Source organism: Salvelinus alpinus, chromosome 25, assembly GCF_045679555.1.
Source record: "Salvelinus alpinus chromosome 25, SLU_Salpinus.1, whole genome shotgun sequence".
NCBI classification, from domain to species: Eukaryota; Metazoa; Chordata; class Actinopteri; order Salmoniformes; family Salmonidae; genus Salvelinus; species Salvelinus alpinus.
In genome coordinates, this window is record NC_092110.1 from 30,186,352 (window position 1) to 30,210,354 (window position 24,003).

Consider the following 24,003-nt stretch of genomic DNA (forward strand, 5'->3'; position numbering starts at 1 on the left):
ACTGATACACACAGTTGACTTTTGTCATATGAGACAGTACTAATACCTCCCTGAACCATCAGTCCCCATTAGTCTTATACTGCCATTTTGGGCCCATGATTGCCTTATTTCAATTGTCTTATCTAGCTCAATCTGACCCTGAGCCTAAATTGGTCATAAGTCAAAATGGGAAAATTCAAATACTCATGTCCCACTACTAAATGTACACAATCAAGGTTTCTAGTCAACTAGGATCAAGTCTTAGTACTTGCTTCTTATTGCTTTCTGGTGAGAGCAGAACATTGGACAGAGACAAGAACTCCACAGTCTCAATGAAATACTTCAGCTTTACCGTATTGTCAAAGAGCAGTCATGGAAAATAAGACATTCTACATTCATCGGCATGTTATGCTGGTCAAATAAATGACCTTAAAACAAGCCAACAAGCCTCATCAGCCCCAGTGGATTCACTGTGTAGGTTATATACATGTTAGTGATACAGTACAGGAAAATAAGCCCAAATTATCCAAATCAGTGCAAATTAAAAATCACTCGAAAAACAGCAATTAACTGTTAAATAATTGTCTTAAGGCTGACATTGGCATCGTGATTATGAGCCAAACATTTTCAAAACACTAAAATTAAAAACAGATCATTCACAAGTATTCAACTTTATTCATAACATGGCAAAAGAGACTATTTACATACGCATCAATTTATAGAAATTTACGAATTCTCCAGAAATAAAAAACACTTTTTTGGTGTTCAAGTCCCTCAGTCTTCCGCCCTGTAAACATAACAATAATTTATATAAAATTATTATATCAATATCCAATTAAATTTGCTTAATTCATTTAAAAAAATGTTCTCCACTGGTTGTCTGTCTTAAATACAAAAAAACAGGCTGTAACCGTTAAAAGAAAATATGGATAAAATAGTTTCCTCAGAGTAAAGTTAGGAGTCCAGTCCACAGATGCATCTCTAGAATGGATTCCTCTGTCTGCTTTTCTTCATCTGCGTTATAGCGTATTAAAAAGCAAATACCTAGCAGGCACCATACTACTTTCCCCTGACCTATTTTTCAGGGCAGTTGAAGGAAAGGAGACGAGGAGATCCACCCCATGAGTTCTGACAGTCTGTAAGATTCCAAGTTGATGCTGTAGTTTGTTCAGGGCTAGAATGGCATCCGATCATAGTTTCTTCCTGCGGGTGACTGGTTTGGGGAAGATTGCCTCCAGCACTCGTTTGCGTCGGAGGTTCATCCGGGAGGCGGTGGCGTCGTTCTCCTCCACCAGCCTCCTCGTGGCGCGCGGGGCAGGCTCGGCCGGGCTGGGCATAGGAGAGATCAAATCCACCTTGGCTGGGGGAGGGGGCGCTGCATTGGGTCTGGGGGAGAGTAAGAGAGAAAAGGTCATCTCGTGACTTCTGGAACAAACTGATCGAGAGTGAGCAGGACACGACAAACTTTTTTGCCACTTGTGCTTTGGACAAATAGGACAGAACCTCCAGTCACCCAAAAAATTCTAAAATGTCTGTAACAGCACTTTACAAAATAAAATGCCGTACTATATTTTTTATACGGTAGAGAATCAAACAAAAATGTAGACTATACTGCCCATTGGATTCTTTGCATATTCAAGCCCGTCTCAAAACACAACACTGCCCCTTTTCAAGACTCTCCTGGAGTATGGTTGGCCACCCTTGGTAGGCTATAAAATATTGCAACACTACAACCACATACTTTACATGTTAATTAAATAAAGAATGCCCCATACAAAACATGTCTACAATTCAAAACAGACTCTGGGACGGTTGTGGGACGACAGATCCAACATTGATATTACCACTGCACATATTCAAATGTAAACGCAACGAGGCTGATGAAACAGATCAGACCGTTTAGCTTAAACTGTTGATGAAGTTGATTTTCTTCATATAAGCAGCTCAACAATGAGCACATGGCTGTAGGCTAAGTATAAATGTTCTAAAATGCAGTTAGCAGAAAAAACTGTTTTCAAAAACGTACCGCACACACTAGTGGCTTCATGTGACAGATTAAAAATATATTTTAGACATTAAGAAAGAGGAGACCGAAAGACGCATCAACTAGCACAGGTTCCTAATATGACTAGGATTATCATCAACTAGCACGGGTTACTAATATGACTAGGATTATCATCAACTAGCACGGGTTCCTAATATGACTAGGATTATCATCAACTAGCACGGGTTACTAATATGACTAGGATTATCATCAACTAGCACGGGTTCCTAATATGACTAGGATTATAATCAACTAGCACGGGTTACTAATATGACTAGGATTATCATCAACTAGCACGGTTTACTAATATGACTAGGATTATCATCAACTAGCACGGTTTACTAATATGACTAGGATTATCATCAACTAGCACGGGCTACTAATATGACTAGGATTATCATCAACTAGCACAGTTTACTAATATGACTAGGATTATCATCAACTAGCATGGTTTACTAATATGACTAGGATTATCATCAACTAGCACGGGTTACTAATATGACTAGGATTATCATCAACTAGCACGGGTTACTAATATGACTAGGATTATCATCAACTAGCACGGGTTACTAATATGACTAGGATTATCATCAACTAGCACGGTTTACTAATATGACTAGGATTATCATCAACTAGCACGGTTTACTAATATGATTAGGATTATAATCAACTAGCACGGGTTACTAATATGACTAGGATTATAATCAACTAGCACGGGTTACTAATATGACTAGGATTATCATCAACTAGCACGGTTTACTAATATGACTAGGATTATCATCAACTAGCACGGGTTACTAATATGACTAGGATTATCATCAACTAGCACGGTTTACTAATATGACTAGGATTATCATCAACTAGCACGGGTTACTAATATGACTAGGATTATCATCAACTAGCACGGGTTCCTAATATGACTAGGATTATCATCAACTAGCACGGGTTACTAATATGACTAGGATTATCATCAACTAGCACAGTTTACTAATATGACTAGGATTATCATCAACTAGCACAGTTTACTAATATGACTAGGATTATCATCAACTAGCACAGGTTCCTAATATGACTAGGATTATCATCAACTAGCACGGGTTACTAATGACTAGGATTATGCCTTTTGCTGCAGGACAATAAAAGAATGTTTTTGAAAACCAATAAATAGAACAGAGTAAAATGCTGGTTTAAATGGCATACTACATGTTTATTAAATAATTCCCTCAACATTTATATTGTCGTATTTTGGCTAGGCTACCTTGAAATAATATGCTGAATGACAAAAAGTCCATATTTTAAACAATTAAGTTTATGGTTAAATAGTTTCGAAATGCTGACCACCTCCGCTCCGATTCAAGTTGGGTGATGTGCGGTGCGCAACAGGCCCTGTCCTTCACTCTCCGGTTTTGTGACCATTTGATCTGAACAAACCATGCCTGGAGTATGTCAACAGAATCAAGACTTTAGACGTTAATGTTAATTATCCTATCCAATATCATATCCAATATGCATATCACCTACACTTTGACCTGTAGGCTTTTATTATGTACATGAAAATAGATTGGAATATTATTCCAATGTTGGCCCCTCTGATGCAATTCTGATCTGTGTATTTGTTTGATATTGTGCGATAAAAAAAAAGAGAAAAAAAACGGGTATATTCTTCTTGTCCACCAATTTATTTACTTGTCCTGGACAAGAGCTAATGTCAAGTCCTGGCGGGGTTTGAGCACTCACATTGCAGATGGAGTGTTATTCTGAGGACAGTTGGACAGTTAGGGGAAGAAATACACAAGACAGCTTTGAATAGAGGAATGCCGATGGCAGTATGTCAACAGAACTTACTTAGTTGTTCGCCTTTTGGGTGCTTTGGTTTTAGCAGCAGCCGTCTCTTTCTCCACATCGTCTTCTGATGAGTTATTTTCCTGAGCAATAGAAAGATATAGTCAGCGACTAAGCTTGAATATGGTTTTAGCTAACAGCAACCTGACATGTAGCAAATCACCAACCTGACATGTAGCAAATCACCATGCATCTGTGAACACTGCCTCTGTGTTCACAGATCTGAGAGGATGGGATAGCTGAGTGCAATATGCCAAAGGCACCAGTTATCGTATTTGAGGGCTAGGCGGAGTAATCATCTCCACCATATTATGTAAACCTAGACAGTCCATTTTAACCTGTGAACACTGAAGTAGTGGCTGAGGGAGGAGGTCTATGGAGGCAAATGGAACCGGCCAGTCCTGTCTTGTCTAACATCAGTCTAAAGGACGTGATCAACTAACCTCGTTATCAGGCTGTGCTGCAGTGGTGTCCGCCGGTCGCCTGGTACGAGTAACAGGAGGCGCAGACACGTCATTCTGACCGGGAGACTCTACTCTCCTACCTATCAGCCAGAAGATGAAAGGCGTGAAAGAAAGCCAGAACTACCACAGAATAACCTTCCTCTTCTAACCACAAAGTCTGACAGGCAAATGTGCTAAAAAACGAGGAGCCAGTTACCTCTGGTTCTCCTCCGAGGTGGTGAGTAGATGAACGAGTCCCTGACGGGGCTTCCCTGGTCGGCCTCGGGCACCATCATGTTTCCCATCGGGAGTGGAGACGGCGGCCGCTGACCCAACGACGTGGTGACTCTCCTCTTGACTCTCACCATCTCTGTGATGACCGGGGCCTCAACCACTTCCCTCTTGACCTCCTCGTCACGGAGTCTCTGGATGAGGGCGTCGGCCACCGGCGTTCCAGAGCCCACCTCCAGCGGCGTCTCCAACAGGGGAAGGTCCTCCTCCTGGTGGCTCCACAGGCGGCTCCTGGTTGGTCGACGGTAGACGCTGAGGGGCGGGTCATCCAGGGCGAGTGCGGAGGGCGTCTTCTCAGCGGTGCCTTCGCCCCTCGTCTTCCTCCGGCTGCGGGGAGGGGTCAGGGCAACCACTTCCTCTGTGAAAAGGGCGAGGGTCACGCCCGCACGTGTTGACTTTCGGGTCACCCTGCCCGGACTGCTGGGCTGTTTGGCCCCTTCATCGTTCCCCTTCTCTTCCTCCTCAGCGACCACCGGCTGAGTCTGGGGGACCACCGGCTGAGTATGGGCGGCTGGGGTCTTGGTTCCAGTTGTGCTCTTCTTAGCGCTGCGTGTAACAGACGGAACTGACACCTGGTTGGTTGTTTCATCCATGGCTGTTGGCTCTCTGTTGCACCCCACCTGGGTGTTCCTGGTCTGGCGGGTTCCCGTCCTCGGAGTGGCCTTCTGTGGAGTGCGCCGTTTGGTCGGGGTGGCCTTGGAGTGGACCACAGTTGCCGCCGGAACCTCTTCCTCCCTTTTCCTCTCCTCCTGCTCTCTCCAAGGTTCCGGTTCTGGCTGGGATTCAGTTTTCCGGGCGCTTCGGCGAGGTGTGACGGGAACTCCGAAGTCCTGGCTGTGCCGGCAGCTCCTGGTGATCCGTCTGGGTGTGATTGGGACCTGAGCATCTGTCTCCATCTCAGTCTGTCCTGCCGGCCTCTCGTCCTCTGACCCAGGCCTCTCCGCCTCCACTGAGGTAAACTTCACCATCTTCCTCTGGTTGGTTGTCCTGCGCGTCGGAGTGGACGGGGCTTTCCTGACCCCCACTGAGATTTCCTCCACAGACTTAGACTGGCTGTTGGAGGTCTTGTCCAGATTCCTCTCCTCCACACTGGCTATAGAGGGCTTTCCGGTTTGAACTGCTTCTTCTTCAAGTATGGCTGCCAACTCACTTATGGCTTCTCCCTGGACAGGTTCATGGTTGTCTGACTGGATGGATCCATTGCTTTCTACCTGAGACAGAGGCTGGTCTGCAGGGACAGAGACGGGCTCCTCTCGATCTCCCTCTAGCTCAACAACGTCTGCCTTCATCTCCTTTCGACGAGCACACGAGAGAGTCTCCTCTTCCATGGTCATCTCTTCCGTTTCCTCCAACGCTCCGTTCGGCTGCTCGTTCTCATCCAGGACTGGTGGCGCCTCTTCTGCTTTGGTTGGTTCAGAGTCAGCAGGGATCTCATCTGGCTCTTCTACATGGTCTGTGTCAACATCTTCAGCTGATCTGACTGGTTTAGCCTCAAAGGATTCAGGCAGGACGTCCGTGACTAGAGGAACATTCTCCTTCGACATGGCCTCTGTTCTACCAGTCTCTGCCTCCGTCCAGCTATCCATGATCCCCTCCAAGGTGTCCATCCCCTCCATGGTGTTCATCTCAGCCTTCTGCTCCGGCAGGGGCTCAGCTGCAGCCAGGGGGGTGTCCTGGTTGTCCGTGCCCAGGAAGATGACCTCAGGGTCGGTCACAGGTGTCTCAGACGTGCCACCTGCCTCCTCTGTGGTCAGATGCTTACTGGGTTCTAGTGGTACAGTGTCTGCATCGTCATCCCCATCCTCAGCCTCCAGAATCAGAGAGAAGCTGCTGTGGGCTCCAGAGGTGGGTACCTCTGGTTGGCTGCCTTCCCCCACCTCAATGAGCCCCAGGTGGGCGCCGTCGACCAGGGCCTGCCCCACCACCAGCTCCAGAGGAACCAGCAGGGTGGTGGAGGGCTTCAGCTCTGTGTAGCAAACCCCCTCTGCCTCGTCTCCTCCTACCCCCAGCCTCACCATCACCACCTCCCCCTCTATGTCATCCTCCACCATCTGTAGGGGAAACACACAGAAGCATGAGAACATTTATAGAGCACAACCTACGATCACAAAACAAAATACTTTAACCCACTTTTCAAACGTGCAACTTTTAACAGTCATCCACAGCATTTAGGTCTACACACTGCTTACATGACTGAGTTATGAAATCCTAAGACAGTCACTGTTTTACCTTTAGGTCTGCCTCTGTGGTGACCAATGAGAGCACAGCTGCATCCTGCTCCGATAGGGCAGGCAGGAACTGGGGGTGAAGCTGCAGGGGTGGGAGCTGGTCCAGGAAGAGAGAGGGGGGCGGCAAGGGGGCTCGCTGCCTCCCGTTCCCCTGCACCTCCTCGATGACCTCCACCTCACTGCCCGAGTCCTGCTCAGCAGGACCATCTGACTCAACTTCATCATCATCCTCCAACACAGAACTAGAGAGTTCCTCACTGTCGTTCAGGCTCACCACAGCTACAGGGAGGGAAGAGCCCCATCAAACACACTGACCAAACGTAACAGCTATTATGAGTAGCGATGCACCGATATGACATTTTTGCCCGATACCGATATCCGATATTTTCCTTGCTAAAAAAAACAATACTGATAACAGATATCTACATTTTTAGCGGCCTTTTAAGCATTCCAGTACAGTTAAATAGTTCACACACACACACACACACACGTCTAGGGCACTGCATCTCAGTACAAGAGGCGTCACTACAGTCCCTGGTTCGAATCCAGGCTGTATCACATCCGGGCCGGGATTGGGAGTCCCATAGGGCGGCGCACAATTGGCCCAGCGTCGTCCGGGCCGTCATTGTTAATAAGAATTTGTTCTTACCTGACTTGCCTAGATAAATAAGTCACACACACAATTCTACTGTTTGTATTCATTTGCATCACTGTCAATGAAACACTTTTATTTAAGGCAAACCGCAAACTCCACTATTGTGCCTAATCCTTATTGTGGCTAGCTTCACAGCACATAACACGGTCAGGTAGAGCCTCACTAGCCAGATGAAGCTAGCTGGCTGCATATAACGTTAGCTTTGGGCAACAGGGTTAAGTAGCTGGTTAGCTATTTATGTTCATGAACTGAAGTTCAATTTCAAAAAGGAGAACAAGTGGCAACCTAGCTAATACTTACAAGGTTTCCAAAATCATTGCTAAGAATAATGAAAATGACCACAGTTTCTACTGGTCATTGTTTTCAGGCTGGTTGTATTGGTACTAGCTAGGTACCAAGCTAAAGCTAGCTACCCCAGTTGCGGTTGAACAAATGATGCTTTATTACCAACGCGGTATTGTAAACATTGTTCGTGGCCGGTGTTTGCTTGTTTGCAGACTTTACAGCTTTGACAGTGCTATTATAAATTTTTTGACACGCAAAGACCCAAACGGCGTTCCAAAGTATGATTGTCGTGAAGCTAATAGCAGTGACGCTATTACTGTGTAACTCCGGTAGGGCAACATCTGAAAAATAGTGCAGTTTGTAGTGTGTTCCGGTGCTCGACCAGTCTGCGAAAGCCAACATCACCCACGACAGAGAACGGTTGATTGTCAAGGGCAATGAATCCCATTATCTTAGCTTTATTGGATTTCACCTTTGAGTTGTCTCGCTGAAATGTTCTTACTCCTCGATCCACACAGCAGACATTGTGGGCTAGGTTAGGAATGCTGTGTTGCGCAAAATGTTACGTGCCGTTATTACGTCATGTATGCACGGTACCTTTGACATCGGTTTTTAACATCGGCATTAACTTCTTGAGGGCAGGGGACAGCATTTTCACTTTCGGGAAAAATATCATGCCAAAATTCAACTGCTTGCTACTCATCCCCAGAATATAAGATATGCATATTATTAGTAGATTTGGATAGAAAACACTCTGAAGTTTCTAAAACTGTTTGAATCATGTCTGTGAGAATAACAGAACTTATGTAGCAGACAAACCATTCAGAATTTGTATTTTTTTGATGTCACTGTCTTTTCAATTAGTTTTTTTAGAGACACCAGATTTCTAATGGACTTGCTTGCAGTTCCTACCGCTTCCACTGGATGTCACCAGTCCTTGGAAATCGGTTGAGGTTATTCCTTTGTGTAGTGAAGAAGTAGGGCTATCGTAAATGAGGGTCACATGAAGTAAATATTTTGAGAGTCACGTTACGAAAAAAAGTTGCGTCAGATTGTTTTCTTTTTGTATTGAACACAGATCATCCCGTCTTCAAATTGATCGATTATTAACGTTTAAAAATACCTAACGTTGTATTACCAAAGTAGTTTGAAATGTTTTGGTAAAGTTTACATGTAACTTTTGATATATTTTGTAGTGACTTGGCGAAAGTTGGAAGCTGTGTTTTTCTGGATGAAACGGTCCAAATAAATTGACATTTGGATATATATATCGACGGAATTAATCGAACAAAAGGACCATTTGTGATGTTTATGGGACATTTTGGAGTGCCAACAAAATAATTTCGTCAAAGGTAAGGCATGATTTATATTTTATTTCTGCGTTTTGTGTCGTGCTTGCAGTGATGAAATATGCTTCTCTCTTTGTTTACTTTTGTGCCATCATCAGACAATAGCATCTTAAGCTTTCGCCGAAAAGCTTTTTTGAAATCTGACATGTTGGCTGGATTCACAACAAGTGTAGCTTTAATTTGGTATCTTACATGTGTGATTTAATGAAAGTTAGATTTTTATATCATGTTATTTGAATATGGCGCGCTGTATTTTCCCTGGCTATTGGCCGGTGGGACGTTTGCGTCCCACCTGCCCCAGAGAAGTTAAACTAGACATCGGATGATACCGATGTTTGTATTTTTAACTAATATCGTCAGATTCCGATATGTTCACCGATATATCGTGCATCTCTAATTATGAGCATTCCAGACCATTATTGGTCGGTATTAGCCCAGAGGTGTCAATTCTGCTGCCGGCCAATAAAAACACTAAATCCTTTGTGGTTGTAGCTCGTACAGTGAGCCCGTGTTAGATCTCTGATCACATGACCTAGAAGTCAATGTATGTGACAAATAAACGGTCATGAGCAAGAGGTGAGAGGTCACTCACATTGGGAGTCGGTGCCCGTGGGGTCTGAGGTGGCTACGGACGCCAGAGACTTCTGGGTGGTGAGGGCCAGGGGGACGGCTGTAGGAGTAGACTCCTCCTTTACCACGTCACACACCGGCTCACTGCCCAGGGGAGAGAGAGGAGGTTTAATATCAATAAATGGTTGTAAGCACATACACAACCAATATTGTTGGGATGCGTTTCAGAACATACCTGTTGAAGGATGTCCAGTTGTCAGAAGCCTTGTGGATGCCCGAGCGGGTCAGGGGAGGAGACAGATCGTTGCCAAACAGGTGGCGCTCCACAAACTCATCCAGATCTAAAAGAGCAAGAGAGGATTCAACCAGGTCATCGTAGGTTTAAAATCAACTGCATCAAGATCAGTCCTGTCTGTGTACAACTCTTCCAAGCTTAGTATTTCGATGCAAGTAGGTTTAGCTTGGACACGTCATCTCACTGTGGTTGGAATTACCTGCACTGAGCTCCCCCTCACAGGCCCTCTGTACATTATAAAAGTCTATATCACCTCGAACAGTTGTGCCTTTGCACAGTGAGAAAAATCTAAACTGTTCCTCAAAAACATTAACGTTTTTGATTGAACACACATTTTTGGTGTTCACTTTGCCTCAGACTACACAGGTTTGAATAATTTGACACCATCTACACAGAGCTGAAACCAAGCAGGACATGAATGTAATGTATTTAATTTGTCTACTGGAGCAGCTGTAAGATCCTGGCTGAGTGATGTCCTCACAGGTGGGTGGAACCCTCACCAGTGTGTTCCGTGGCATCCACAGGTTTCATTGGTTCAGTGGGTTGAGACTCATCCTCTTTGGCAGTCTCCACCTCAAGCTCATGGTTGGGCATATCAATAACTTCCTTGTTAAGTTTAGATTTCTCAACCACCTCAGTGTCAGGAGTTGGTTCTACTGCCTGTGTGACCCCTGGTTGGAATACAACTTCCTTTTCAGCCTTAGGCTCTTCTTGTTCAGGGCTGACCTCCATCTCCCCTACTTCCTGGTCCAGCTCCACTTCGCTGTTGACCGCCTCTTCCTTTACTTCCGGGTCCTTGTTCTGCCCTTCCTCCAGTGACAGGAGGAGAGTCAGCTCATTGGCTGCTGCAGGCTGCACTTCCTCCCCTGAGAGTGGGGCTTCCAGTACTGCTTGAGTTTTGAGGTTAACCACCACTTCATCATCTTCCTCATCTGTGACCTCATTGGCTGGCTGTTGAAGCGCCTCCATCTCCAGGTCTTCAGGCAGAGGTGCATCATGGAACTCCAGGGTGGTGTCCGTTGAAAGGACAGAGGCCTGGCTCGTCTCCAAGCCTAGGCTGAGTCGTCCTGGCAACGTGCTAGGCAATGCAGTTACCACGGCGACCTCTTGGACAGAGGAGCCACTCTCAGACTCTCCCCTCTCTGGTGAGAGCTCGCGGACCGGTGGTTGCAGGAACTTCACATGTGTCACCTTCACCTCCTCCACCTCTTCCTGCTCTTCCTCATCATAGTCAGCAGAGTGTGAGGTCCAGGCCTCAGGTCCAGCCTTCGACAGTGGAGAGCCTCTGGTCAGCAGGCTAATCTCATTCTCGGTTGCGATCTGTAGAGAACAAAACATAGAAATTAATTAAATCATTAACATGGTACACAAGGGTAAAGTATCTGAAAAGTTTGTTTGTTCAAAATAAAAACATCTCAATTCCACTGTTATGTTGCTAAATAAGGCCCAGTGGTCTTACCCCGTTGCTCCAGTGGAGGGTGCCTTTCTCTGACTCGGGCGAGGCAGTCTCATCGATGAAGGTGATGCGGCTCTCCTTGGGGCGCAGTGGGGGAGTGATAGAGCGCCCGGGAGAGGCAGAGGGGGTGGCCACGGGGGTGGGGCGCAGGCTGCTCCTCAGGATGGACTGAGGGGTGAAGGCCGAGAACAAGGGACCGGATGTTGCCAGGGCTCGCGCTCGCTACGGGAAAGAAACAACCATGCAGTCAGTGGAGTTTCAAACACACAGTTGACAACCCACTGCAGCAGGCTTAGGTCTCAGCCACAGTGGTGTTCAGGAACATGTGACTTCTAGTAGGAGTTAAGAGTTCATTCCCAACCAAGCTATAAAACTAGGGGATTTCTAGTCATCGTGCCAGTGAGCATCAGTGTCTAGGATGTGGGAGCATGTGTGACAGTGGGGACAGTCGACGCCCTCCCCCTTTGTCTGGGTCTTACCTTGACCACCTGTGGGGTCTGCAGCAGGCTGAGCTCGGGAGCCTTGTTGATGCTTTTGGGGGGGTTCCAGGAGCTGGCTGCCCTGGGGGGTGTCAGCAGGGGTCGTACCCCCTCTGGAGGGGTGGTTTGAGAGGGGTGAACCACTAGGTCCAGCACCCTGGGGGTAGGGACAGGAGAAAGGGTTAGGAAAGCATGTCACATGTATTGAAATCATCATGTCAAACCTCTTACACAAAAGACTAGCGGTATGTCATTTATAGCTCATCTCACATACATGTACACATTTGAGAAACATGCACATAACTAGAACTTCCACCCAAACCTCGCATTGACAAGGATGTATGATTAACGTGACAGTCTGAGTTAGGTGGGATTATGTCACGTTGAGGTTCGGTGTGTGCCGTACCTGGACTTCCTCTTGGAGGCCATGGTGATAGGCGTGCCCACGAAGGCCTCGGGCAGATCCCGGGAGGGGAAGAGCACCTCGGCTGCCCTGGGGCTGGGTGGCGTAGAGAGGGGAAGGGAAACAACTCAATTGAACAGATCAAATCCAATCTTAGTCAGATAGGGGTGGGTTGGGGACAGGGCGGTTGGGGTCTCACCTCTTGAGTGGGGAGGACTGGGGCGTGGGGTTCTTCCCCACCCACACCTCCTCGATCTTCGACAGGACGCTGTTGATGAACGCCGCTCTGGTCAGCACGTTCTCATTGGCCGACCGCTTGGCGATGGTCGACAGCGGCTGTGGTCGCGACACTAAGAAGAACACACATTATCGAAGTCAAGGGTCACGCTGAAAACATAAATCTAACCTTGAAGCGTGTACAGAGCAGTGTAATAAGAATCTTGTCTGTGTGTCATTTCGAGTTAACAGCTAGGAGGGATGAGGTCACGTACCCTCTCTGAGGATGGTGGAGGGGTGGTGGTATGGCTTAGCTCTTTCCGTGGCCAGCTTCCTCTGGACCCGAGGAAGAACTTTCCCGTACTGGTCCAGGATTGAGTTCCTGGTTTTAGTTCTCTCCTTCAGCTTGGGATCCCTCTCGTTCTGGAGAACAGATATATGAACGGAATGGAAACGGCAGAATTCAGCAACACTACACAATGCAACCATCATATCAAAACTAATACACGTTAGGGTGACACATTTCTAAAACCTGGACAACATTTATAGTAGCATATGTTCTGTTTATTGGTGAAGTGTAGAAATAAACCATGAGTTTATATAAAAGTGAATGTACATGTGTACGTACCACCATGTTCATCTTGAGGGTGTGGTTGAGCTGCAGGGCGGGGACGTAGTTAGCCTGCTGCAGGTAGTGCATCATCAGTAGCTCTCTGTTCTGGAGACCCCCTGTACCCTGCAGGAACCTCTCCAAGCACTCCTACACACACACAAACAGATACATCTTCAGGGATGGGATTGTCACAACATGAAACAAAATGTTATTGATGAGTATGCCAGGGTCGTGATTTCGCCCTGGTAGAAAGGAAAGTTGGGGGAACAAGGCATCCTACCTGTTCAGCCAGACCCAGGGGCAGTTTGAGCAGCTCCTTCATGAGGCCAAGCTCCTGACAGGTCTGGTAGAGGAACCTTAACAACTCCTCCGTGTTCAGCCTGTTGGAGTGCTGCCTCAGCATGGCCCAGGCCTCCACCAGACACCTACACGGAGAGGGGTTACACAGACATGTTAACCGTACCAGGAAGAAAAAAAAGAAAAAAACTCAATGCCGTCACTTAGCACGGATGCTAGCAAACACACACACACTTATAACAGCCACCTGTTGTGTAGCAGCACAGCCAGGCAGAGCTGGGCCTGAGCGGTGGAAGAGAGAGGGGGCTTTATAACGTGGAGGTAGCGCAGGGCGATCCCGTGTTTCCCCTGGCACATGAGAGCTTGCAGGATGCGATCGTGCTGCCAGCCCCACAGGGACGGGGTGGTGGTGGGGTGCAGCAGCATCTCCAGGGAGTTCTGGAGAGGGTCAAAGTTCAGTGCTCAACTGGAGGAAACCATTTTAATCACTACCATTATCAAATCAAATTTGTCACATGCACCGAATACAACAGGTTCCGAATACAACAAGTACCTTAATGTGATTACTTACAAGCCCTTAAACAATGCAATTCAAGAAAAAAAATATATATATGTATATATTTACTATATAAACATAAGTATAAATACAAATAAAGTAAAGAAAATCACATAACAATAACGAAGCTATATACAGGGGGTACCGGGTCAATGTGCAGGGGTACAGTTAAGTCAAGGTAATTTATATACTGACTATGCATAGATAGACAGGGAGTAGCAGCAGTGTAAAAACAAAGTAAATATTCCTGGTGGCCATTTGATTAATTGTTGAGCAATCTGTTGGCTTGGGGTGTAGAAGCTTTTATGGAGCCTTTTGGTCTTAGACTTGGCGCTCCGGTACCGCTTGCTATGCAGTAGCAGAGAGAACAGTCTATGGACTTGGGTGGCTGGAGTCTTTGACAATTTTTAGGGTCTTCCTCTGACACCGCCTGGTATAGAGGTCCTGGATGGCAGGAAGCTTGGGCCCAGTGATGTACTGGGCCGTACGCACTACCCTCTGTGGCGCTTTACGGTCAGATGCCGAGCAGTGGGTGAACAGGGAGTACAGGAGAGGACTAAGCACACACCCCTGAGGGGCCCCAGTGTTGAGGATCAGCGTGACAGACGTGCTGAATTGGAGTGGGTCTAGGGTTTCTGGCATGATGGTGTTGATGTAAGCCATGACCAGCCTTTCAAAGCACTTCATGGCTACCGACGTGAGTGCTTCGGGGCGGTAATCATTTAGGCAGGTTACCTTCGCTTTCTTGGGCACAGGGACTATGGTGCTCTTTTTGAAACATGTAGGTATTACAGACTTGGTCAGGGAGAGGTTGAAAATGTCAGTCAAGACACTTGCCAGTTGGTCTGCGCATGCTTTGAGAACACATCCTGGTAATCCGTCTACCAACAAATCATTCTATGAAATATAACTCACTGTACACATTAGAAATTCCACATGCAAGGTTTGAGTTATGGGGAAAAGGCCCCATCACAAACCAAACGCTATCCTTGCTAAATGCTAACTTCCAGATATACAGTCTTCTAAAATGTGACTGGTTATAACCCTGTATTGTCTGGCCTGTATATGTGCACGTGCGCGCATCTACCTGGTGGTCGTGGTGGTCCAGCAGCCAGAATCCCTGCACCAGTTTGACCAGGCCGATGGGGATGGCAAAGGCAGTGGGGAAGGACTCCACAGACCCACCGCTCTTGTTGGGGAAGGAATACATCACATCCAACAACAGGTAGATCACCTGGAGGGGTCAAGGCTCACACAGAGAGAGGTGTGTTCTGTCTCACTATACTCTGTGTGTGTGTGTGTGTGTGTGTGTGTGTGTGTCAGCAGAAGAGTGGGTCTGTATGTGTTCGGTGGATTTCACAAATCTAGGCACTTGTGGGTTAGGAGTGTAAGGACGGGACACAGCATTTCAAATCAAAACAAATCCCTGATATGAACACTTAGTAAGATGGTTGCGAGGGAACCCAGTACAGAGCAAGGATACGATGGCGTGCTTAGCAGATTCATCTATGTTCTCCAGGAGGTAAATATCCAGCAGGCCCTGTGGACAGCAGAGAGAAGATCAACACTGGGTGTGTTTTAGCTTCTGTTATACTATGTCTACATCTAGATGGAATTCCATGGAAATCATTTAGAGTACGTGTTCAAGGTAGGAGGTTAGATCCTTGTTTGGCTCTGTGTGTTTGTGTGCGCGTGAATGCACAGGTACCAAATGCTTACGTGTAGCGTAGGGGGCGGATACTGTCCCGTCCCGCCCTCGTCTCGTTTCCACAGGTCAACCAAGCGATCACCGCATTGGGCGACTAAGCCGTCAATCATCAGGCAGTCTGCACACCACTTCCCCCTAGGAAGAACATTCATTCTAAATATTGATGGTGGTTGAGGTGGTCTTACGTGAAATGCATTAGTTTCCCAAAACAGTCTTTCACAGTAGGGCTCCACAGTAGGAACACTAAGGAAAATGGACACTAATATGAGACACGCATACCAAATATAGGGTGTTTCTGTTGCGATCTACGGTACGTAGGAAGGTAAACATGCCAAAATGAACACTGCATGTATTTATTAACGTATCAAGATACAATACTTGCTTCAGCTCAAATAATGGATGAATAAGACATGTTGCATAATTTTTAAATTGGTTGCGTCATATTTCTTTGCATACATTTCCGATGAAGCTTACAAACGGAGTATGCATTCGATAAGACCCTCCGTGCTCCATTTTGATACTTTGACTCATACTCCCAACGCTCCCGTGCTCGGAGCACAGTGGTACGCATTTTGAGAAACACCCATACCGTATACAACATTACAAAAAAAAAACACAGATCTTTAGAAGATTGACACAGAGGACTAAGTTCAACTTTTCCCATCTCTTCTTGTTGATGTGTTTTACTATCAGTCCTGAACCAGCTCTTGTGGGTGATATGAACAGCACTCACTTGGACAGTTGCTGCAGCTCCTCTCTGCGGATGGTGTAGTAGTTCTGGTTCACAGAGTAGCTGTAGAAGGGCCGGGGGATCTGTACAGCATCGTCATCTGGTTGAGAGGGGAATTAAAACAATTACACATCTATAATAGTGGACATCTCTAGCACTGCATCTGAAATGGCACCCTATTCCCTATGACGTACACTGCTTTTGGTGTACATGATGAAAGTGGTCTATGTTCCAAAAGGTGGCATGGAATATGGACTGAACTCAAATGTTAGAAGTGCTACCACAGTACGTGGTCTTACCGGAGCCCTCGGGCAGGAGTCCAGTCCGACAGAACCAGAGGACCACCTGGGCGTACTGGGAGATAAGGCTGGACACCAGATTCTTATTGATGAGACCCAGCAGACCTGCACAAATAACTGCATTACAACACCAAATTCTGACATATCATAACATGGTATGTAGAGGCACATAAATCAAATGACATTTTATTAGTCACATGCGCCGAACAGGTGTAGACTTCACAGTGAAATGCTTACTTACAAGCTCTTAACCAACAATGCAGTTCTAAAAAATACAGACAAGAATAAGAAATAAAAGTAACAAGTAATTAAAGAGCAGCAGTAAAATAACAATAGCGAGACTATATACAGGGGGGTACCGGCACAGAGCTTGTGCGGGGGCACCGGTTAGTTGAGGTAATATGTATATGTAGGTAGAGTTATTAAAGTGACTATGCATAGATAACAGTCTGGGTGACCATTTGATTAGGTGTTCAGGAGTCTTATGGCTTGGGGGTAGAAGCTGTTTAGAAGCCTCTTGGACCTAGACTTGGCGGTCCGGTACTGCTTGCCGTGCATTAGCAGAGAGAACGTTAACACAGTGTCCAAAGAAGGGCCAGATGTATACAGAAGGGTGTTGTCTGCGTAGAGGTGGATCAGAGAATCACCAGCAGCAAGAGCGACATCATTGATGTATACAGAGAAAAGAGTCAGCCTGAGAATTGATCCCTGTGGCACCCCCTTAGAGACTGCCAGAGTTCCAGACAACAGGACCTCCAATTTGACACACTGAACTCTATCTGAGAAGTAGTTGGTGAACCAGGCGAGGCAGTCATTTGAGAATCCAAGGCTATTGAGTCTGCCGATAAGAATGCAGTGATTGACAGAGTCGAAAGCCTTGGCCAGGTCGAGGAAGACGGCTGCACAGTATTGTCTTTTATCGATGGCGGTTCTGATATCGTTTAGGACCTTGAGCGTGGCTGAGGTGCACCCATGACCAGCTCGGAAACCAGATTGCATATTGGAGAACGTACGGTGGGATTCGAAATGGTCGGTAATTTGTCAATTTGGCTTTCAAAGAACTAAGAAAGGCAGGGTAGGATAGATATAGGTCTGAGGCAGTTTGGGTCTAAAGTGTCTCCCCCTTTGAAGAGGGGGCTGACTGCGGAAGCTTTCCAATCTTTGGGTATCTCAGTCGATACGAAAGAGGTTGAACAGGCTAGTAATAGGGGTTGCAACAATTTCAGCAGATAATTTTAGAAAGAGAGGGTCCAGATTGTCTAGCCCAGGTGATTTGTAGGGATCCAGATTTTGCAGCTCTTTCAGAACATCAGCTGTCTGGCTTTGGGTGAAGGAGAAGCGGGGGGCAGCCAGGTGGAAAGCATGGCCAGCCGTAGAAAAATGCTTATTGAAATTCTCGATTATCGTAGATTTATCGGTGGTGACAGTGTTTCCTAGCCTCAGTGCAGTGGGCAGGCAGCTGGGAGGAGGTGCTCTTATTCTCCATGGACTTAAGTGTCCCAAAACTTTTGGGGATTACTGCTACAGGATGCAAATTTCTGTTTGAAAAAGCTAGCCTTTGCTTTACTAACTGCCTGTGTATATTGGTTCCTGACTTCCCTGAAAAGTTGCATATCGGGGCTGCTATTCGATGCTAATGCACAGGATGTTTTGTGCTGGTCAAGGGCAGTCAAGTCTGGGGTGAACCAAGGGCAATATCTGTTCTTAGTTCTACATTTTTTGAAAGGGGCATACTTATTTAAGATGGTGAGGAAGTTACTTTTAAAGAACAACCAGGCATCCTCTACTGATGGGATGAGGTCAATATCCTTCCAGGATACCCCGGCCAGGTCGATTAGAAAGGCCTGCTCGCTGAAGTGTTTTAGGGAGCATTTGACAGTGATGAGGGTGGTCGTTTGACCGCGGACCCATTACGGACGCAGGCAATGAGGCAGTGAATGCTGAGATCCTGGTTGAAGACAGCAGAGGTGTATTTAGAGGGCAGGTTGGTCAGGATGATATCTATGAGGGTGCCCATGGTTACGGATTTAGAGTTGTACCTGGAAGTTCCTTGATTATGTGTGAGATTGAGGGCATCTAGCTTAGATTGTAGGACGGCCAGGGTGTTAAGCATATTCCAGTTTAGGTCACCTTGCAGCACGAGCTCTGAAGATAGATGGGGGGCAATCAATTCACATATGGTGTCCAGGGCACCACTGGGGGCTGAGGGTGGTCTATAACAAGCGGCAACGGTGAGAGACTTGTTTCTGGAAAGGTGGATTTTTAAAAGTAGAAGCTCAAACTGTTTGGGCACAGACCTGGATAGCATGACAGAACTCTGCAGGCTATCTCTGCAGTAGATTGCAACTCCGCCCCCTTCGGCAATTCAATCTTGTCGGATAATGTTGTAGTTGGGGATGGAAATTTCAGAATTTTCTGTGGCCTTCCTAAGCCAGGATTCAGACACTGCTAGGACATCAAGGTTGGCGGAGTGTGCTAAACCAGTGAATAAAACAAACTTAGGGAGGAGGCTTCTGATGTTAACATGCATGAAACCAAGGCTTTTACAGTTACAGAAAACAACAAATGAGAGCGCCTTGGGAATAGCTGTGGGCTACAGGGACTGGGTTAACCTCTACATCACCAGACGAACAGAGGAGGAGTAGGATAAGGGTACGGCTAAAGGCTAATAAGAACTGGTCGTCTAGTGCGTTGGGAACAGAGAATTAAAAGGAGCAGATTTCTGGGTGTGGTAGAATAGAGTCAGGGCATAATGTACAGACAATGGTATGGTAGGATGTGAGTACAGTGGAGGTAAACCTTGGCATTGAGTGACGATGAGAGTGGTTGCATCTCTGGAGGCACCAGTTAAGCCAGGTGAGGTCTCCGCGTGTGTGGAGAGTGGGACAAAAGAGCTAGCTAAGGCATTTAGGGTGGGTCTGGGGGCTCTACAGTGAAATAAAACAATAATAACCAATCTAAACAGCAGTAGACAAGGCATATTGACATTAGGGAGAGGCATGTGCAGCCGAGTGATCATAGGGTCCAATGAGCAGCAATAGGGGAGGGAGTCGCTACTACGCTAGGCGAGCTGGAGACACGGCGATTCAGAACGCTAGTAAGGCCGGGGCTAGCAGATGGGTCTTCGGCGACGTTGCAACGGAAAAGCCTGTTGATACCACCTCGGACGATTATGTCGGCAGACCAGTCATGATGGATCGGCGGGGCTCCGTGTCGGCAATAAATGGTCCAGGCCAATTGGCAAAAGAGGCATTGTAGACCAAGAATTAGCTGGTAGACCTCTTCGGCTAGCCGGGTGATGGGCCTAGCTCGAGGCTAGCTCAAGGCTAACTGGTGCTTGCTTTGGGATAGAGGGATTAGCCAGGAGTAGCCACTCAGATTGCAGCTAGCTAGCTGCGATGAGCCGGTGTAATGGTCCAGAGCTTGCGGTAAGAATCCGGAGATGTGGTAGAGAAAAAGCAGTCAGATATGCTCTAGGTTGATATCGCGCTGTGAAGACTGGCAGGTATTGTGTGAAGGACCTCGGTGTTACTCTGGACCCTGATCTCTCTTTTGACGAACATATCAAGACTGTTTCAAGGACAGCTTTGTTCCATTTACGTAACATTGCAAAAATCAGAAATGTTCTGTCCAAAAATGACGCAGAAAAATGTATTCATGCTTTTGTTACTTCTAGGTTGGACTACTGCAATGCTCTACTTTCCGGCTACCCGGATAAAGCACTAAATAAACTTCAGTTAGTGCTAAATACGGCTGCTAGAATCCTGACTAGAACCCAAAAATGTGATCTATTTACTCAAGTGCTAGCCTCCCTACACTGGCTTCCTGTTAAGGCAAGGGCTGATTTCAAGGTTTTACTGCTAACCTACAAAGCATTACATGGGCTTGCTCCTACCTATCTTTCCGATTTGGTCCTGCCGTACATACCTACACATACGCTACGGTCACAAAACGCAGGCCTCCTAATTGTCCCTAGAATTTCTAAGCAAACAGCTGGAGGCAGGGCTTTCTCCTATAGAGCTCCATTTTTATGGAATGGTCTGCCTACCCATGTGAGAGACGCAGACTCGGTCTCAACCTTTAAGTCTTTACTGAAGACTCATCTCTTCAGTAGGTCATATGATTGAGTGTAGTCTGGCCCAGGAGTGTGAAGGGGAACGGAAAGGCTCTGGAGCAATGGACCGCCCTTGCTGTCTCTGCCTGGCCGGTTCCCCTCTCTCCACTGGGATTCTCTGCCTCTAACCCTATTACAGGGGATGAGTCATTGGCTTACTGGTGCTCTTCCATGTCGTCCCTAGGAGGGGTGCGTCACCTGAGTGGGTTGAGTCACTGACGTGGTCTTCCTGTCTGGGTTGGCGCCACCCCTTGGGTTGTGCCGTGGCGGAGATATTTGTGGGCTATACTCGGCTTTGTCTCAGGATGGTTGGTGGTTGAAGATATCCCTGTAGTGGTGTGGGGGCTGTGCTTTGGCAAAGTGGGTGGAGTTATATCCTGCCTGTTTGGCCCTGTCCAGGGGTATCATCGGATGGGGCCACAGTGTCTCCTGACCCCTCCTGTCTCAGCCTCCAGTATTTATGCTGCAGTAGTTTGTGTGTCGGGGGGCTAGGGTCAGTCTGTTATATCTGGAGTATTTCTCCTGTCTTAACGGGTGTCATGTGTGAATTTAAGTATGCTCTCTCTAATTCTCTCTTTCTTTCTCTCTCAGAGGACCTGAGCCCTAGGACCATACCTCAGGACTACCTGGCATGATGACTCCTTGTTGTCCCCAGTCCACCTGACCGTGCTGTTGCTCCAGTTTCAACTGCTCTGCCTGCGGCTATGGAACCCTGATCTGTTCACTGTGATTATTATTATTTGACAATGCTGGTCATTTATGAACATTTGAACATCTTGGCCATGTTCTGTTATAATCTCCACCTGGCACAGCCAGAAGAGGACTGGCCACCCCTCATAGCCTGGTTCCTCTCTAGGTTTCTTCCTAGGTTTTGGCTTTTCTAGGGAGTTTTTCCTAGCCACAGTGCTTCTACACCTGCATTGCTTGCTGTTTGGGGTTTTAGGCTGGGTTTCTGTACAGCACTTTGAGATATCAGCTGATGTAAGAAGGGCTATATAAATACATTTGATTTGATATTGACCGAGCTGAAGCTGGCTGGTGTCCGAGTTAACGTTGAAGACCGCTAGCAGTGGCTAACTGACCACTAGCTAGTAGCTAGTTAGCTGACTAGCTTCTGATGGGGGTTCCGGTTCTAAAGTATAAAAATAGTAGATCCATACCACATTGGGTGAGGCATGTTGCAGAAGAGTATACTCAGTCCGTAGATGGAAAGTGAAATTAAAATATATACAGGAAAAAACGAGGAAAACTATTATTTACGCAGGCCAAGACAAACGCATGTCCGACTGCTATACCATCTTAGATCCAAGTCTACGACTAGGGTGGCTGGAGTCATTGACAATTTATAGGGCCTTCCTGTGACACTGCCTGGCATTTTTGGTCCTGGATGGCAGGAAGCTTGTCCCCAGTGATGTACTAGGTCAGTCCTTACTACCCTCCGTAGTGCCTTGCGGTCGGCGGCCGAGCAATTGCCATACTAGGCAGTGATGCAAACAGTCAGGATGCTCTCGATGGTGCAGCTGTAGAACTTGGGGATCTGAGGACCCATGTCAAATATTTTCAGTCTCCTGAGGGGGAATAGGTTTTGTCGTGACCTGTTCACGACTTTCTTGGTGTGCTTGGACCATGTTAGTTTGTTGGTGATGTGGACACCAAGGAACTTGAAGCTCTCAACCTGCTCCACTGCAGCCCCGTTGATGAGAATGGGGTGTGCTCGGTCGTCTTTTTCCTGCAGTCCAAAATCATCGCCTTTGTCTTGATCACGTTGAGGGAGAGGTTGTTGTCCTGGTACCACAGGGCCAGGTCTCTGACCTCCTCCCTATAGGCTGTCTCGTCGTTGATCAGGCCTACCATTGTTGTGTCATCGGCAAACTTAATGGTGTTGGAGTCGTGCCAGGCAGTGCAGTCATGAGTGAAAAGGGAGTAAAGGAGGGAGGGGCCCCTGTGTTGAGGATCAGCGTGGCAGGTGTGTTGTTACCTACCCTTACCACCTGGGGGAAGCACAGGATCATGTTGCAGAGGGAGGTGTTTAGTCCCAGGGTCCTTAGCTTATTGATGAGCTATGAGGGCACTGTGGTGGTCTGCTTAAAACATGTTGGTTTTACAGACTCGGACAGGGAGAGGTTGAAAATGTCAGTGAAGACACTTGCCAGTTGGTCAGCACATGCTTTGAGTACACATCCTGGTAATCCTTCTGGCCCTGCGGCCTTGTGAATTTTGACCTGTTTGACCTGCTTGCATGCATCGGCTGCAGAGAGCGTGATTACAGTCTTCTGGAACAGCTGGGGCTCTCATGCATGTTTCAGTGTTATTTGCCTCGAAGCGAGCATAGAAGTAGTTCAGCTCGTCTGGTAGGCTTGTGTCACTGGGCAGCTCTTGGCAGTGTTTCCCTTTGAAGTCAGTAATGGTTTGCAAGCCCTGCCACATCCGACGAGCATCAGAGCCGGTGTAGTACGATTCGATCTTAGTCCTGTATTGACGCTTTGCCTGTTTGATGGTTCGTCGGAGGGCATAGCGGGATTTCTTATAAGCTTCCAGGTTTTGAGTCCTGCTCCTTGAAAGCGGCAGCTCTAGCATTTAGCTCGGTGCGGATATTACCTGTAATCCATGGCTTCTGGTTGGGGTATGTACGGTCGGTCACTGTGGGGAGGACGTCATCGATGCACTTATTGATGAAGCCAATGACTGATGTGGCGTACTTCTCAATGTCATCGGAGGAATCCCGGAACATATTCCAGTCTGTGCTAGCAAAACAGTCTTGTAGCTTAGCATCTGCTTCATCTGACCACTTTTTTATTGATCTAGTCACTGATGCTTCCTGTTTTAATTTTTGCTTGTAAGCAGGAATCAGGAGGATAGAATTATGGTCAGATTTGCCAAATGGAGGGCTGAGGGAGGAGCTTTGTATGCGTCTCTGTGTGTGGAGTAAATAGAGTCCAGAGTTTATTATCCTCTGGTTGCACATTTAACATGCTGATAGAAATATGGTAAAACCAATTAAAGTTTCCCTGCATTAAAGTTCCCGGCTACTAGGAGCGCCGCCTCGGGGTGAGCGTTTTCTTGTTTGCTTATGGCGGAATACAACTCATTCAATGCTATCTCAGTGCCAGCCTCTGACTGTGGTGGTATGTAAACAGCTACAAAGAACACA

At 46.9% G+C, this 24,003-nt stretch overlaps 1 protein-coding gene across 2 annotated transcripts in view; it reads right to left on the bottom strand.

Annotated features, from left to right (window-relative positions):
• Window positions 1-308: 308 nt before the first annotated feature.
• Window positions 309-24,003, bottom strand: part of LOC139553794 (protein ELYS-like) — a 42,825-nt gene continuing 19,130 nt past the window's right edge. For both annotated transcript variants that reach the window (XM_071366468.1, XM_071366469.1), the window contains 21 exons: window positions 16,739-16,843; window positions 16,443-16,539; window positions 15,721-15,844; window positions 15,485-15,541; window positions 15,089-15,235; window positions 13,693-13,883; window positions 13,429-13,573; window positions 13,164-13,295; window positions 12,811-12,958; window positions 12,519-12,669; window positions 12,323-12,415; window positions 11,917-12,073; window positions 11,441-11,659; window positions 10,482-11,301; window positions 9,922-10,027; window positions 9,709-9,830; window positions 6,829-7,106; window positions 4,526-6,650; window positions 4,309-4,409; window positions 3,869-3,948; window positions 309-1,365 (listed from right to left, as the gene is read on the bottom strand). In XM_071366468.1, coding sequence (XP_071222569.1) covers window positions 1,170-1,365; window positions 3,869-3,948; window positions 4,309-4,409; window positions 4,526-6,650; window positions 6,829-7,106; window positions 9,709-9,830; window positions 9,922-10,027; window positions 10,482-11,301; window positions 11,441-11,659; window positions 11,917-12,073; window positions 12,323-12,415; window positions 12,519-12,669; window positions 12,811-12,958; window positions 13,164-13,295; window positions 13,429-13,573; window positions 13,693-13,883; window positions 15,089-15,235; window positions 15,485-15,541; window positions 15,721-15,844; window positions 16,443-16,539; window positions 16,739-16,843 — 5,594 coding nt within the window. In that variant the 3' untranslated portion in view covers window positions 309-1,169. The remainder of the gene's footprint in view (window positions 1,366-3,868; window positions 3,949-4,308; window positions 4,410-4,525; window positions 6,651-6,828; window positions 7,107-9,708; window positions 9,831-9,921; window positions 10,028-10,481; window positions 11,302-11,440; window positions 11,660-11,916; window positions 12,074-12,322; window positions 12,416-12,518; window positions 12,670-12,810; window positions 12,959-13,163; window positions 13,296-13,428; window positions 13,574-13,692; window positions 13,884-15,088; window positions 15,236-15,484; window positions 15,542-15,720; window positions 15,845-16,442; window positions 16,540-16,738; window positions 16,844-24,003) is intronic.